This window comes from Zonotrichia leucophrys, chromosome Z, assembly GCF_028769735.1.
Source record: "Zonotrichia leucophrys gambelii isolate GWCS_2022_RI chromosome Z, RI_Zleu_2.0, whole genome shotgun sequence".
Taxonomy (NCBI): domain Eukaryota; kingdom Metazoa; phylum Chordata; class Aves; order Passeriformes; family Passerellidae; genus Zonotrichia; species Zonotrichia leucophrys.
The window spans coordinates 66,640,192-66,656,968 of NC_088200.1; the positions used below are offsets into that span (position 1 = coordinate 66,640,192).

A 16,777-nucleotide genomic window follows, 5' to 3' on the forward strand; every position below is an offset into this window, starting at 1 on the left:
AAATTGTGATCTCTGTCCTCTGATTATACTGGCAATTTGAGGAAATGAAGAGGTGTCTTTAATACTTTGTTCTGGTAGTTATGTCTGGATTCTTCAACATGTGTGTCTTGCACTTTCTGAAAGAATGTGAAAAACGTGCAAAAACTTTGTACGCTAAGAAACATTTGACTTTTAAGTGCCAGTTTGACACTGGGAGTTCATCTGATTAGAATATGACCAAAAATTCACTGAATACTTCTTCAGGTGCTTGTTCTACTACCTAATTGAAAGAAATTCTGAATGTGTAATTAGTCTTTAATAGTGTTGTTTATATAAATACCTTTCATAATCAAATTATTTAATAAGCTTGGTAAATGACTGGACTGTGCTATTCATGTAGCATTTTGAGATGCCTGAGGAAAGCCCTGCATCACCCCAAAGGCCCATCTAACCCAGGCTCTTTGTAAGTAGTCAGAAAGGTATGCTTTAAGGACAGAGGGAGCACACAGTGATGCATCATGCAGCATCCATCTCTTCAAGCTTCCAGTTTCACAGCTCAGTGACATCTTGTGATATTGTAGCTTATGGTGTTTAATAATCCTTGATCAATTTCCTGTCTTCAGGTTTGTCTGCTCTTAAATCTCTGGAAACTTGGAGAGTATGTCATTCCTTAAGGTGTAGATGGCCTTCCTACATACAGTCTGAAAAAGCTTCGTCTTTTTCTGTGTCTCAGCCAAAGCCGTCAGGCCCCTGGGCTGCATTAGGAAATGTTGCCAGCAGTATGAGGATCCTTGCCCTGGACTAAGCACAGATAATGCTGATTATACACGTCCCATCTTGTGTTAAGTTCTTGAAGACTAAACCTTCAAGTTGATCTGTTCTGTATTAATATTTAGGCATGGTTTAGGCTTTTTTTTTCTGTGTACTCAATAAATGTCAGTAATACTGTCTTTAATGGCATTACCTCCCAGAGGAATGAGAAATTCAAACCACCTTTCAGAGTGGTTTTGTTGCTGTTATTTTCACTGTCCCATATGGAACATTATTGAAGGCCAAAAGCTTCAAAGTAAAGCACAGAAACTTGTTTACTGTGGTTTTGTAGGATTGTATTTCACAGAAAAAGCCATGCATTTGCCTGCTTTCTACAAACTTCAAGATTTCAGGTGCAAATGTTAATCTTTAAAGCTTTAAATACAATAAGTAAATCAATCCTATATGAATAACACAACAAACAAAGGTTTGGTATGTGACTTCTCCGTTTCCAGTGTAAGGCAAGAGAAATGTCTTTTGGTAGGTGTCATCAGTGGTAAGAGTTTTTCATGGACTGCTTACCTTTCTTTTAGCAGATGACTTCCCTATTTAAGGATCAAAAATTTAAAGCTTGCAAATAGTTTGAAGAAAACTTCAAGACTTCAAGGAGCCAATGTTCTAAAGTGCTTTTTTGCATGTGCTTGAAAGATCTAGGAGCATTGGTTTATCTTGGCATTAGAGCAAGTTTCTTACTGCATTATTACAGCTGTAATTTGTGGCCACAGAATTCTCCCTGAAGGAAGCCTGACTTATCAAAACATCCTTTTTTTTTAAATTTTTTTTTCCAAAATATTCTGAGCTCTTACTTTAAAGAAAAGAAAAAAGATAACATGCGCTGAACATGAATGAGAGAAGAGAGATTAGGATACTGGCATTACTTCATATTCTAATGGGTTACTGCTACTTTCTGCTGGTGCTTAGTGACTCACCTGGAGCACAGCCTTAATACATTATACAAATGAGTAGTGATGGTGGAGGCTTGATAATATCTTTTACGTGTAACTGGGCGGTTTGTTTATGAACTGATAAACCCAGTGAACCTGCCTGGAGGTTGTTGATAAAGTTTAGAACGTTTTCTCTTCATTATAACAACGTAACATTTTCAGCATATATGTGATTTTAACTTACATCATATCTGTGGCACTGTTTAGACAGAGGCCTCTCACAAAGTACTAGCAATTTATTTTTATAGTGACACGGGAAGTTATTTCTTTCTGTGATGATTAGATTTTAAAATGTTGAGAACCATGCTTTTCCATTCAGTACCATACCATAGAAGAAATATCTTTAGCCAGGTTAGTACTGTCAGATACTTCTAGGCTGCTTCAGGTGCACAATTTTTTCACTTCAGGCTTACCAACAAGATCTTTTTTTTCAGTATCTTTTAAGACAGTCATCACTAGTTTAAATGTGATTGTTGGGGTTTTTTTAATAGCCAACAGGTGTGTTATTGACTGGCCCATTCTGTAGACTTCCAAAGAGGGGTAAATACTTCTTTAATCAGTTTTTTTTAGAATTGTTAGATCAGGAAAAAAGGGGCTTGAATGAAAATTCAGTTACAGCAATACTTTCTGGAGTGAAAGTGTTGAGCTGCTTTGTGAATGGTGGTAGATCTGCTGGTGGCAGATCATTTTGTGATGCAATGTGAAAATGAGATAGCAGAATTGGGGTAGAAGGTATGTGGGAACTAGGAGTTGCTTAATTTTCAATAGATTTGAATGTGCTTTCTGCAATTATCACATGCCATTTTTATTGCATTTTTGTATTTGCACAGAAGCTGATCCACTCCAGGTTCTGTGCTCTAGGAATAGCACTTGGAGAAATTCTCGGTTTGAAGTTCTTAGCTCTAATTAGTAGTAGGATGGGAAATACTTTTTAAATAGAGAAACATTACACAAAGAGGGTTTTATCTGAAATAATTCTACTTTTATGAATTTTAAAAGATATTACACTGTTTTTTTCTCCATTTACATGAAGCCAAGAGTGCCAGTTATTTGATAATTGTGTGTTTGATGACTTCCAATAGGAAAGAGTCTCCAGTAAGACTCTTTTTAACTATTAAACTATTTAGACTCCAAGTCTCTTTTGAACTGTTCTCTTCTGTAGTTGTCCCTCAGTGAAGGGACAAGAGATGCTTCTCAACTCAGACTGTTTCATCAGTTCAGCATACAGATCGAAGAGGCAGCAGGATCTGGCTTGTACTCAGAGGGTGTAAATAACAGGATAAAATGTGTAACTGCATGTTTAATCTGTTAGTCAGTTTTCTAGAGTACACAGACTTCCCACCATGTACTGCTCAAGTGTTCTTTCTGTGAAAGCTTAGTTTTTGGAGCAGAAATTCAGACAGTGCTTTTTAAGTTCCTGTTTTTACCAAGACAGATATGGTAAGGAAATCGTGTGTCCGGATGAACCATATGCCTCCTCCTGTTAAACTTTGACAGGTTAATCCTTTTTGTAGTGTGGGGGGTAGTTTATCATGCCTTGAATTTTTTATTTTTTTGTTTCTACCTTCTTGTCCTATTTTTTCTGAGACCATGCCAGCAAGACAGAATTTTCTTCATTCTCATGTAGGTGTAACAACCTTAACTGAAGCCTTCTCACTGAGGGATGGATCTGGCCTGTGCAGTAAGTGCAATACTTCGACAAGCAGAACGCTTGAAACATTTTATTCAAGTCATTTTCACATAAACTTGCAACCATAATACGGGCAGGTAACACAAGAATATGAAAGTGCAGTGAAGAATACAAAGCTAGTGCATGAATATTATAAATTAGAGCTCTTCAGATAAAGATGCAAAGTTACTGAAATTAAGACTCTTTGAAGAAAAGTGAAGAAAATAATGAAAAGTCTTCAAGAAAGTTGCAAAAATAAGTGGCATTTCACTGTATCTGTAGCATTTAGTTGCATAATAAAAACCTCCCAATTACATACTCTTTGGTTTTAATTCAAGTTAAAAATCTTTCAGCACCTTTTAGGATTTGGAGAAAATGAAAATGCCTTTTTGGCATAAATGTGAGACACAGGATAAAACCACCTTTCAATGTCTCATTTATGAAAACCACCCTGCTGGTTTTGAATGAGCAGACTGCAAACAATGCATGAATGACAATAGGAAGGTACATTTGATATGTGCATTCATTCTGGAGCAGTAAAAAAAACCGAGTAGACTTTTCCTAACACAAAACCATCATCTACACAATGTTTTGGTTCCATTGGTGACCAGTCTGTCATTTTTGTAACACTTTTGTCTAGAAATACACAAATACCAAATGTATTTCAGGATTAAAAAAAATATATAGCAAACCCTTCCTCTAATGAGCCTGACATACATTATGTTCCTCATGTGCAATTCTTAAGTAAAGATTTGAAGTGTGGGAGGTTATTGTTTCACACACATTTATACACTCTGGCTTTTCAGAAGAAATTTGAGACTGCAAGACAGCAAATTCATAGTAGAAATCCCACAAAGTTTAAATCTGGTTTTGCTCCCACTGAGACCAATGTCAATCAAAGATAAGGGAAAAAGCCCGATGTCTGTTAAAATGGAATCCAAATATAATGTGCAGTAAAAATAAAAACTTTTTCTAAAACAGTTTTTAAAGATATTCATAATCTCAAAAACATATTCCAGTATGCAAAAAATAAGGTGTCAAATTTGCAGAGCCAAGATACTGAAAATATTGGTCGGCGCTCCCCTAGTTAGAACTACTTCTACACATGCTATATAATAAACTCTTCTACTTCTACCGCGTTGTGATTTACTATAGTTAAGACAGGGTTGAAGTCACATTCCTTCATTTTTTTTAATCCTAAAATCCCTTGTTTTTCTGTTCATGTCTTAGGCAATTTTTGTGCTATTGTACATCAATGTCATGTCGCTTAACACACATTTCAAAACAAATACAATATTTTGCTACGGAAAAAAAAGCTACATTTTCGTAGCTCCAGTATCCCCAATATTCAAAGTTACAGCATTGAACACCTTTCCCAACGAGGCCATTCCCACTTGTTCCACCCGCACAGATGCTCAAGGCCCTCTGGCTCCTTGCTGACTCCCGTGGAGTTGTGCAGGGGGTTTGGGCACAGACGTGAGGGGCACCCCCTGCCCGCCCTGCTCCGTCTCCCTTGGTGCTCTCGTATCCCATTCCAGCGCCAGGCACCGTGGGCTACGAGCACACCCCCTCTGCCAGGGAGCAGCCGTGCCCACAGCCTGCAATTCCGTTCAGCAGCGTTTGTGTCCGTCACCCAAGCTGCTCTCAGGACTCTGACCCCAATTTTGGCCTAAGTCTGTAGAAAGGTGAATGCGCTTGCATCCCTTAACGCCTCTTAAACCTAAGAACTCTTTGGGCTGAGATTTCAGAAGCCTAGACTTTAAACAGGCCCTCGTTTTTGCAGACATATGTAACAAATGGTCTTCTCACAAATCAAGTTTCCAAATTTTGCTTCTGTTCATCGCCCGTACTGGTTACAGATTGCTATAATGGATCTCACAGCAAACAGAAAGGGACCTGCAGGTATAAATTATATTATTCTGCACCCTCTCCCACTGGTGGGTAGGAATCACCAGGCTGCAGGTTCTCAGGCTTCTTTTAAATTCTGATTGTGCAAATGTGTAACCAAGTCATGATTAAGGTGGAAATAAACTTAAATAAATGTACTAAGAAACAACTGATCCATGAAGGATGTTATGGTAATTCATCAAACTTCCAAATTAAATCCATAGGGTTCTAAAGCATAAAATATTTCCAAATACTACCTGAAGTATTCTCAATAGTGATAATAAAACCTCTCCATACTCCTCAGATTTTTAATTTTTTAACCATATTGAATAGCACTTTTTTCATTTTTTTTTTAAATTTACTGAGCTTCCAATATTTCATTAGGTGTTTTGAACTGCTGATGAAATTAATGAACACCAATCAATATTTCTAGGTCCCATTGCTCCAAAGTAGATTCTTCATTTTACATGATCAGAAATCTTCTGAAAAAAAAAAAAAAGCCAGATCCCCTTGTGATATGTCATTTCACAGTTTAAACAAAAAATCACAGCTACTGTAGCGTACAGCAGGGTGCACTGCAAAAGCAAAATAATTTGGGCATGGGAGGAGGAGTAGTACACCCAGCACCAGTTAAGCAGTTCAGCAAAAACATTAATTTGGGCTGGAAGTTTTTCCCCTTAACAATGTTGCATTTGGTTCCTGAACAGCCTAAAGGATGTCAAATACACTGACTTTTGCTTTTCCTCTCTACGTAGTATATTTTCAACTTTGTTATTTTGAATATTGAGATATACATTTTAAAGTCAACTACAGTACTTAAGGGGGAAGCAGGTAGTAGGTTTTCTTCACACTAAAAATACTTTGTAAGAGATTCTGACCTACTTCTGTTTGTGGTGCCACCTGAGTTAATTGCCTGTATTATTTTGATGGTTTACCCTGTTCAAGTTGGATGTTTTTCACAGATGACCACATCAGGGTCTCTTCATCATTTCCAAGAGCCCACTTCTTGACAGGTATTTTTTTATCCACATTAAGTTTGCAGAACTTTTTTAAAAGTCCCGCCTTGAAAAATTTCTTGAACATATAAAGGTGGGCAAGCTTTTTAATTAATTTTCACAGATGAAAGTTGTATTTCAAAACCCCATCTGTTTTTCACTTAAGAAAATGGAAAAACTTCTAATGTATTAAAAATGTAAACATAACTTTTCTTGCAGGGGTATAACTGATATATATAATATATATGTATTTCTCTGCTATATGTTAATATTCCTTGAAAACTGAACATACTTCTCTCTTTCATATCAATGTGTCCTAGCAAGAATTTTTAATAGTTCTGTATCATCACTCTTAATCTGTTTTACATAATTGTCTTTTCTGATAGCTGACATTAGCACTTTCTCTTGAGTTTTATTTAATTCATTTTGTGTACATTTTTTCTACGTTTTTAAATATGTTCAACTCATTCACCAGTAATATTCCCACTGCAGTCTACTATCATGTAAACTCCAGATTTGAAGGAGCTAAGAAATGGTCCCATGTTTTATGAATGAGTTAGATTATCAAAATTTAAAATATCTCTACATGAAGCACCAGTTTCACGCATTTCAATAGCAATACAAGTAATGCCAATTTAGATTCTCAAAATCCAGTTAAGTTTTGGTTGAGAAGCAGCAGAAGTGCTTCAAAGTCACATAAGGTGTGTGGGCATATCTGTGTATGTTCTGTAGTTTTGTTTCTATAGTGTTTGCATCCTAGTGAAGTTTGTATAATGATACTTCAGTTCAAAACATCTGTCACCATCTTGTCCTCTTCTTGCAAATTTCTCAGTATCTGTTGAGAGAGGAGAAATAATTTTATGCAGGTGAGCAGGCACGCACAGAAAGAGGAACTGCTGAATACCCACTTGTCAGCTGGAAAGCACAAGTCAGCCAACAGTGACAGACATTTGGTTTCCTAGCCTGGCCTGAATATGTACCTGAGAGGAGAGATAAAATGTATGGTGTACGTATATACATGTGTGTGTATGTGTGTATATATATATATATATATATATATATATATATATATATATATATATATGTATATGAGGTGTTAGCCTGGAGGAGAGGAGGCTGAGGGGAGATCTCATCACGCTCCACGAATCCCTGAGGGAAGGAGGCAGTGGTGAGGTGTGGGTTGGTCTCTTCTCCCACGTCACCAATGAGACAGGATGAGAGGAAATGGCCTCAGGAGGAGGTTTAGATGGGAATCAGGGGAAACTTCTTCACGTAAAGGGTTGTAAAGCATCAGAGCAGAATACCCAGGGAAGTAGTGAGGTCGCTATGTCTGGAAGCGTTCATAAGCCATATGAATATGGCAATTGAGAATATGCTCTAATGGTGAGCCTGGAGCCATCTGAGGTTGATGGCTGGACTTCATGATCTAAAACGTCTTTATGACATTAACTATTCTATTATTTTTTGTACTCAGTAACATTTTCAGAGGTAAGATGGGGAGATTAGATGTTAAAAGCTTGAAATGTAAGTTTGGCTCATTTAACTACTGAGTTCCTAATGCAAAGTAAGGAATGAATATTTCACAGGCTAACTAAGCGAGTCACATTAATTCAGTCTGTTTCACTGATATTGTTATAGAAGACTGCACTGGTCATATGTTTTACTTTTCCTTCACTACTCCGTGATTTGTTTCATATGGACTCTATACAATGTTAATGCTCCTTATACAAACCAAATGAAGTCTCTTGAGAAATATTTCATATGAGCAACTTGCACAGTGTTCTGAGAACTGCTTACCTCTGTTACAGAAGACTGCTTTCTCTGTGTGTCTTTCACAGATACTAAGGTACAGTAGATCTACCATGAGGACATTTATTAAATGAATTTGCCTTTTTGGAGGAAAAAAGAATGTAAAAATGCACTTTTTTGTCATTGCTTACACTTTTAAAGAGCAAAACTGTAAGTGAAGGATGTGTGAAAGAACTGTTTCAGGGAGAGTGGCTGCTCTGCAAGTGAGGTAACACACACGTGTGGGATTTTGCACAACGTCTCAACGAGCCCTGCTCAGTTGTGTGTGGGTGCTGCAAAAGGGCTCTGAATGACCCTAGAGAGGTCCAGCACAAAGGAAGGTGTGCGAGCCAGAGGTTGTCATCTGGCAGACCAGACAGGAGCAGCAGTTTTGGGAAGCGTTACATATTCCAACGGCGTGAGTGCGAGAGCAGAGTTCCCGCAAATTTTATAATTCCCACAAAACCAAAGGCCATCGGTGGGGCGCGGTGCCAGGGAGGGCAGGGCAGGGCGGGGAGGCACTCACGGGGAGATGGTGCAGCCGGAGGCGTAGGCGTGGTGGCCCGTGTAGCGGATGTCGCAGCGCACGATGTTGTTGGAGTAGTCTGACTCGGGCACCAGGTAGCTGGGGTTCACACTCACCTGCAGGGGAGAGAGCACGCTGCTGTCTGCTGCCACTCCAGCTAGTGACTCACATGCCAAAGCATGAATGCAAAGGATTTGCCTCTTTCTTTAAACAGGAAAAAAAAAAAAAAAACCACTCCCAAAAATCCCCAAACCTCCCCATTCCCAACAGGCTTACCTTCAGAATGTAATTTCCAGGTTTTACATCAGTAATATCAATCCACTGGCAGTCTATGTCAGCATTGTAAGTGTCGTAGCAGCCAGGGCTCAGACCCTTAAGAATGAAGATAAGATGGATGTGAAAAAACATGAATCTTTAAAAACAGTGACGTTCTAAACATTAGGGGCACTCAGACTGAAGTTCACTTAGCTATCACAGTCAACTTAGAAAAGGAATCTTATTTTTAGCCTGCATTTTATTTGTGTGTCTAAACTAGAACACCTAAGTCTAATGTACCACTTTTTATGCCCTTTATTGTTACTGGATAAAAAACACCTATAATATTGACAGTTACCTCACAATTGTTCATCTGTGAGGTATCTGTATTTTCTTATAATCACTTGTTACAATACTCCTTTTATGTCAAAACTGCTGATGATATTATTTCCTGTTCTTCACATAAGATCAGAAGACAATGAAATTGACCAAAGACTGGAGGTAAGTATCTGTAATTGTTGAGTGAATATCTTCTGAGGTCATGAGTACATTGATCACCATGTTGGATCCTCTCTCCACCCGTAGGAATGATGTAACATTTTGCTATGGATGTGCCATCTTTGAATAGTAGGGCTAAGGGCCATTTTCACATTGAGCTTTGCATGGAAATGGTCTCTCTTCAGACAAATAGTGACACAAGAATCTGAGGAAACTGAAAATGTAGCCTTTATTCCAGATGCACCTTTCCGAAAAATTCTTCCTTGTTAGGAACATGAGTAAGAACCACCACATATGAATGTGTTGGTGTTTCAAAGCTAGTGTCTTTAGCTGTGGCCAATACAGATTGCTCTAGGCAGAGCTGATCTGTTCTGGCAACACACAGAGTGCAGAAAACCCAAGTCCTGCAGGAATTCCCTCTTGACCCAGCTGGTGATCAGCTCAGACTCTTGCATGTTTGTGCCAAGTCTGAGGCTGGAGGAAAGTTTTACAGTCCAATTACAAACCCCTGAAATATGGGCTTCCAGTGGAAATGCTGACACAGCCGTGATTCTAGTGACACAAATACTCAGCTGTAAAATATGTATGTTGCTTAGTTAGATGTCATAGTCTACAGAAGTAGAAAAGGTATTTATAAAACCTCTTCAAAGCCTCTATGTATTGCAGATCATTCATTATAGTTAAAATTCAAATGTGGACACGTCAGCCAGGGAAACATAGCTGTCATTTCTCTGTGACAGAATAACTACCTTCTAGATTAAAAGCTGCAGAATAAGGGATACAGGTTTGTGTGTACGTATGGCCACACTGAGTTAAACCACAGATCCAGCAAAGCTCAGTGTCATGTCTCTGGCAGTGGTCAGCAGCAGATGCTTCATGAGAAAAGAGCATAAGGAATGGGATGTGTAATGTCAAACAAATTCCTTCCACCATGCATTTAACTGTATTTAAGGCATGGGGTACCATTAGATCTTTGTGTTTAATAGCATCTGTTACTTTGTCTAAATTCTTCTTGAGCCCATGGAGATTTTTGATCTCTGCGACATCCAATGGCTAGGAATTTAATACTTCATTCATGTGTCCAAAGAGCACTCCTCTCTGTTTTAAAGCTGGTACCTGACAGGTCTTCAGTTCATGGATTGATGGAAACATCAACTATTGTCAGTAAATATCAAAAATTTCCTCTTTAAATCCACAATCAGTCAAGTTTTGGTCTTACGTCTGGTTTTCCAAATGGAATAGTCTACGAAATTTCTTAGCCATACTACACTGCTGATCAACCTTGTTCTGCTGGGGTTGGCTACTTAAGGCTTTTTAAGCTTTTCTTTAGCAGTTCTGAGAGGTGGTGATGCAATGTTCAAGGCAGGATTCTTGCATGTATTTGTCATAATGGTGTGTTCCCTTTTCCATGTTCCCCTAATAAGCCCTGGCACCTGGCTCTACGTTGGTATGTGCCCCCAAACCATCCACACAGGTGCCACTCTCCTAAAGAGCCTCCTGCCCTGCGGGCACAGAGCAACCCCCTGAGGTTCCTGTGCCAGGCGCTGCAGAAATCCAGCCCCTTACAGCTGCAGACTCCACAAGGGAGAAAATACCAGCTGTGAACCCCGGCACCGCCCTACAATGTCAGTCTGGGGAGATGAGCTTTGGGAACAGCTTCTTTGTGGGCTGTCTTGTGTGCTCTTAGCAAGCCTGACCAGTGCTACTGCCACGAGCACCTGGGGTGTGTTTTAATACAATTCAGTGAGCAGTGGTGCTACGCTAGTGAGTGTCACTGCCCTCTAACAAGAAACCCACAGGTAACAGCACGTGGGTGAACTGCCAGTCTCCAGGTTAGTATCCTGGTCTGTACAATGGAGAATTCCAGAAGCTAGTTAGGACATCAGCTAATTTAGGGCATCAGGTGATTGACAGAAAGGTTATCCAAACACAAACCTGTGGCTGTCTCCACAGCAGCTCCTACCTGTGTGTGTGCTGTACATGCATACCGCCTGTAATATCCATAATCACAGGAAGTGTCTTCGAGGCAGAAACTTGCTTTGTGACCCTCAGCAACTTTTCTGTGTGAGCTTGCATCCAACAAGTCATAGTGGCTGAATTCATCCATGCTGTGGTAATGTCTGTTAAACCACAGGTACATCATTAGAGATGGATCAGATCTCATCAATATCTTTTTCACATATTCCTATTTGATCTACATCCCGTTAAATCTGGACAAATTTAATTACTTCCCAAAACTTGTGTGTTAGTACACTTTCCTACTACTGACCACTCAATTATTTTCATTACTCTCATTTTCAAGTACCACATATCATCCTATAAATAAATAATAGGTTTTAATTTGTTATGGGAAAGATTCCATAGCAGTACTGCTTTTCCAAAATTTTGTTTCACCTCTTTTCCAACAACAATAGCAAGTATTAAATAGTTCATATTTGAATTGAACATCTTATAAGTGCCTTTAACCAGAGGTTTACTAGGAATGCTTACCTTACATACCATACATTCCATGGAAGTTTGCTACTTGCTACCAAAACCCCAACAATTTGGTTTAGTATTTCCATGACCCTCAGACAGTGTAACATATTTGTAACATTGGTGAAGACTAAATCTACATAAAGAAATCAGCTTCTGTGCACTGGCAATGCAGATTTCATTCATTATCAGCTGTTTTTACAGTCTGTACTTAGTACTGTCTCTATTTCAGAAGTGTTTATTCTTTTGATTTGGGGATGCATTTTTCTTGCTTTCACACAAAGTGACTTCTAGCTCTTACTGTGGAGTTTTAGCACCTCTTATTCTTGTAATTTCACCCTTTCCAAAAGTGTGGGAAAATAAACTTGTCTTCTGTACCTGCACCGTATCTTTTGTCTGCCATTACTTTTGGATGATTTCAGCTCAAGAGGGATATGAGAAAGACCTAATCAACAAAACTCAAATGTATTGATAAAACAAAGCAGCACAGGAGCCTCAAAGCACATCCAGAACACTAAAACCAGTCCACAGATGATGATGACTAACACTGAGGTCTGATGGCTAGCCAAAGCAACTGGCAGTTTGGGTTCATTTCCAAAAGAGTTTGCTTCACTGTTATGGAAATGATCACGAGAGCTGCATTCTTTTGTAGGCAATGTATTTTCTGTCCAAGAACTGAATCAACATCAGAGACACTTTGCATCTGGACAGTGATAGCTGGGCTATTGTGGCACAGTAAGAAACTGTTCTACAAATGGAAAACTTCAAGTGCTCTCTACTCATTCCATCCGTTTATCCAGTTTGTAAGCATGAGGGTTGGGGGATTATTGTTATTGGTGGAGATTTTTTTTCGGGGATAGAGGTTAACTAAAGCATTTGTGGAGGTTTTTTTGTTCGGTTTGATTTAGTTTTAGCTTTTTTGATGCATGAAATATTTATAAATTGATAATATGAGTAAAAGATTATCATTAATGTGCCTGTAGCAGCACAGTTGTACTTTAAATAAGGTGGACGTAAGTATTCTGAGTAATTGGTTCCAGTATTTTATTGCTGCTCCTGCTGAGAAGTAGCAAAAACTGGAACAAACCTGCAAACTCCTGCATCTGAGTTTTCCAAAAAGGTACAGGTTTGCAGTATTACCTGCTTGTTCTGCAATTCCCCTTGCTGTGTTTCCAGCAAATATACTGTTTCTAGAGCAATGCTGCTATGTCAAAATATCATCATATATAAATAGAATATTATTGATAAGGGCACCAGTCAACTCAGCAGCTTTCCTTTTCCAAATTGATCGGACTATTCCTTGTGAAGAACTAGATCATTAACTTCAGCTCAAGAAGTATGGGTCACTGTTTAAAATGAGGTGTTATTATAGGGAATATGCCAGTAAATGTACATTTTAGGGTTTCTATTTATTTTTACATAGTTGGGACTTTTATTTACTTAAATGTACACTTAAATGTAAGTGGACTATATGTAAAATAAAAGGAGAAAGTGCTACTGTAAAATCTCATTTCAGACTTGTATTTGTATTTAATCTACACATTGTAACAGTTTCCCAGGTATGGATAAGCTTTGTATCCATCTTCATTTCATCTGTCTGTGCAAAGTGTAATTATCACTACCTACAAAGAGTAATTACCCCAACATAAAATTAATCAGGTAGTAAAAGGCTAAAGTTTCCCTATGGTTTCTCTCTACTTCACTTTAGTTTTAGAAAATGTGTCCTTGTAAGTGACAATTGTTAGTGAAAAGCACAATTAGAAGATGCCATACTGAGCACTTCACTCACTGGTGACAGCTGTGCCACTCCCATGAGTAACGGGGTCTGCTGGGCAGAAAATCCGATGTGCCTTGGTTCTTCACTCTTTGGGGGAATCTCAAGAGCACCCGATTGTCATAGTCTCTAACATCTGCTCGATAAGCTGAGCTGCAATGGTGCAGACCAAAGAAAACAAAGGAAAAAGCCATAAGTATATGCGAGAAATACTTTGAAAAAATTCTTTATATTGTCTCAGAAGTAACTGATAGCAGAAATCTTTTCAGGCTCCATAAGCCTCGTGCATTGGATATTCACAGAGGAATTCCATATGGTGTGGAAATGCCTGGTGTCAGACCAATACCTGAGTAAAATTCAGACCTGGTTTTAATTTTATAAGTGGAAGTTTGACCACTGACTGACTCTTTCTATGAAGAAGATCACTGCTGAGCTGTAAAATTACTCTGGTACCAAAAACCATAATTTTATTAGTTGCTGTTAACAAAAATAACTCCCTGTGTATGCAAGATCACAAAACAGATGTCTGATTCTGTTATTAAAAAACACCAAAAAACTAATATGAATATGAATGAGGCTGTGTTTTCCCATTCTACATAGTAATTACCTACACTCTTTTAAATACTGGAATATTTTAATCAACTAATGGCCAGTAAGAACACTTCAATGAGTTCTTCACTGTGAAGCTAGCAAAAAAAAAAAAAACAAACCAACCGCTATGTCTTTTTTTTTTTTTTTTTTGCAAGTGAAGAGCAGGCATGACCCTGAAACATAAATTTATGATGCTGGTAAATAAATAAATTTGTTTTGCATGATAAGGTATCAAACAAGTTAAAGTGGTTAAAACCAGCCATGTTGATTTCTTTCCAAAGAAAACAGGAAAAATCCTTCTTTGCCAACTGGACAAGACTTAACTTCATAACAAAGCTGTTATTTCAGCCCCTTAAGAGACTCTGAAACACTTTTCAGAGGGATTTTAGTTTTAGGAGACATTTAAAGGCATAGGCCCAGAAACAATTAGCTTATTATAATCTAAAGGGTAAATTGTCCTGGTTAAGAATAGGGTTTTTGTTCTTCAGTTTTGGGTTTTTTTTAAATGAAGTAATATATGATCTTGTGGGAGTAGAGGAGGGAGATTAACAGAATGAAGTTTTTTCTAGGTGCCTCCATTTCACAAAATTCAGAAATATTCAACTGAGCCTGACAATAAAAACATGTAATACAACTTTCCACAGCGTGTAGGTTCTTCATGAGATCTGCAGCTCGTCCCTCTAATGTGGCAGGACTGCTCTCTCTACCACCTGCCACAAACTCGGAAGAAGGTTAAAAAGGGCTGTGTGTCCGTGAACCCTCCAGCCTCACTTTTCTCCTTCCTCGCCACGTTCACAGGTGGAAGCAGGAGCACAGCAACCCACAGCAAACGGGCAAAGCCTTGGGACGATGCCTACCTTGCCAAGCAGTTCTCCTCGGCAGCACATCTCAAGTTATACATGGACATCCTCTGGACATATGTGGACGCCTGGATGTAATAGGGATCCGGGACTAAGTCAGGGAGACCTGCAGTTCATCAAACCAACCACATAACAGTAAGATCAACCCAGGACACGTTTGCAAATATTTGGCTACCATCCCAGTCGTTAGGAGCCGTCGTTTTGCTACGGACCCCTGCTCTCCGTTATCCTCGCATTCCCCTTTGCCCAGGCTTATCCCAAACCCCCCCCCCGGCACACACGGCGCCCGGAGCCCGCGGTGGGTTCGTCGGTAGCTCGCCCCTGTCCCGGCAGCAGGGACTGGGCAGAACCGCCGGGTTCTGCCCCGGCAGGGCAGGGCAGGACGGCGGGCGGGAAGGAGGGCTCTTACCGTACTGGAAGTAGCCGGTGCCGTAGCCGGGTCTGTACCTGCTGCCCTGGCGGGGCCTCTCGTAGGTGTCGTAGTAGTTGTAGTAGGGGTTATCGTCCGTGTACTTGTAGGGGTTGTAGGGGTCGTCTCCTACCATGACATCTTCCCGGCCGGGCCTGAAGCTGCCCAGGGGCGGCAGGCTGCCGGCCCCGGCGCTGCTCCCGTTGCCGTCGGTGCCGGTGCCGCCGGCGGGGCTGGGTCGCGGCGCCCCCGAGGAGGCGCCCCGGGCCCCCGGGCTCCGCTGCGCGGCGGCGGCGGCGCGGCCCCCGGAGGGAGCCTGGTAGCCGGCCTGGAACCAGTGCCGAGCCCCGGAGCCCCCGCGGCTGCCGGCGGCGGGCTGGGGCTGCGGCTGGGGCTGGGGCTGCGCGGCGGTGCTGGCGGCGTTGCTGCGGGCGGCGGCTCTCCGCGGCAGCACCGTGCCGTTGTTCCGCAGCAGCAGGATGGGGCTGCCCGCCGCCTCGGCCGCCTGCCTGCGCCGCGGGGGCTGGTACTGGGAGCCCAGGCTGAGCAGGCTGTACACCTGCCCGTTGTTCTCCCACTGGATCCGCTGCCTCCAGGCGGCGGGGGGCGGCGGGGCGTCCCGGCGCGGCGGCTGCTGCTGCTGGCAGCCGGCGGGCCAGAGGCAGCTCCAGTAGATGCACGCGTGAAGCTGGGCGAGCAGGAGCCCCGGCGGCGCGAAACGCATCTTCTCCTCTTTCGTGGGCGCCGGCGGGTAGAGAGATACGGGCGAAACCGAGAGGGGAGGGAGGGGGATGGCGAGAGGAGAGCGAGGGGCGCCTTTCCTGCTCCTCGGGATGGAGCGGGAGCGGGGGGCGGTGCGGGAGGCCGAGGGGTGCGGGCTGCGCTTCTGGAAGGGTCGGGCGGGCAGCGGGGTCTCAGGCGCTGCCGCACCGGGGAGGTGCCATCGGGCAGGTCGGGTCGTCGGAAAGGAAACCCGGCCCGGGGGAGGCGGCGAGAGCGGCTTTTCTTCTCCCCGGTATTTATAGGCGAGGGGATGCGAATGGGAGCCGGAGCAAACAATCAGCCTCTCATCGTCCTCCGGCCCGCGCTGGTGTCTGGAGCGAGGGAAGGAGGAGGAGGAGGAGAGACCAGGGACTTTAAACTTGCTGGCACGCTCGCAAAGTTACACAAGCCCCGCTGGCTGGGCTGGCTGCACCCCCGCCATTTGTTCACGTAATGCGGCTGGAAACGTGCGGCCCTGACAGTTCCCCCCACGGCCGCCCCCCGCCCGCCCGCCCGCCCCGCGCGGGGGCGGCTCGGGGGGAACGGGAACCGGGG

The 16,777-nt window shown here is 41.8% G+C and overlaps 1 protein-coding gene across 2 annotated transcripts; it reads right to left on the bottom strand.

Moving 5' to 3' along the window:
* Positions 1–3,439: 3,439 nt before the first annotated feature.
* On the bottom strand, positions 3,440–16,572 carry LOX (lysyl oxidase). Of its 2 annotated transcripts, XM_064736429.1 has the most exons (7): positions 15,461–16,571; positions 15,049–15,157; positions 13,616–13,753; positions 11,315–11,471; positions 8,875–8,970; positions 8,599–8,714; positions 3,440–7,119 (listed from the first exon to the last, which is right to left on the bottom strand). In XM_064736429.1, exons 1-7 carry the CDS (start codon positions 16,182–16,184, stop codon positions 7,113–7,115), a joined length of 1,347 nt encoding a protein of 448 aa, XP_064592499.1. In that variant the 5' UTR covers positions 16,185–16,571; the 3' UTR covers positions 3,440–7,112. The 2 variants fall into 2 exon arrangements, with proteins under 2 accessions (XP_064592499.1, XP_064592500.1); XM_064736430.1 differs by lacking the exon at positions 3,440–7,119 and having other exon boundaries at positions 8,595–8,714; positions 15,461–16,572.
* Positions 16,573–16,777: the final 205 nt, after the last annotated feature.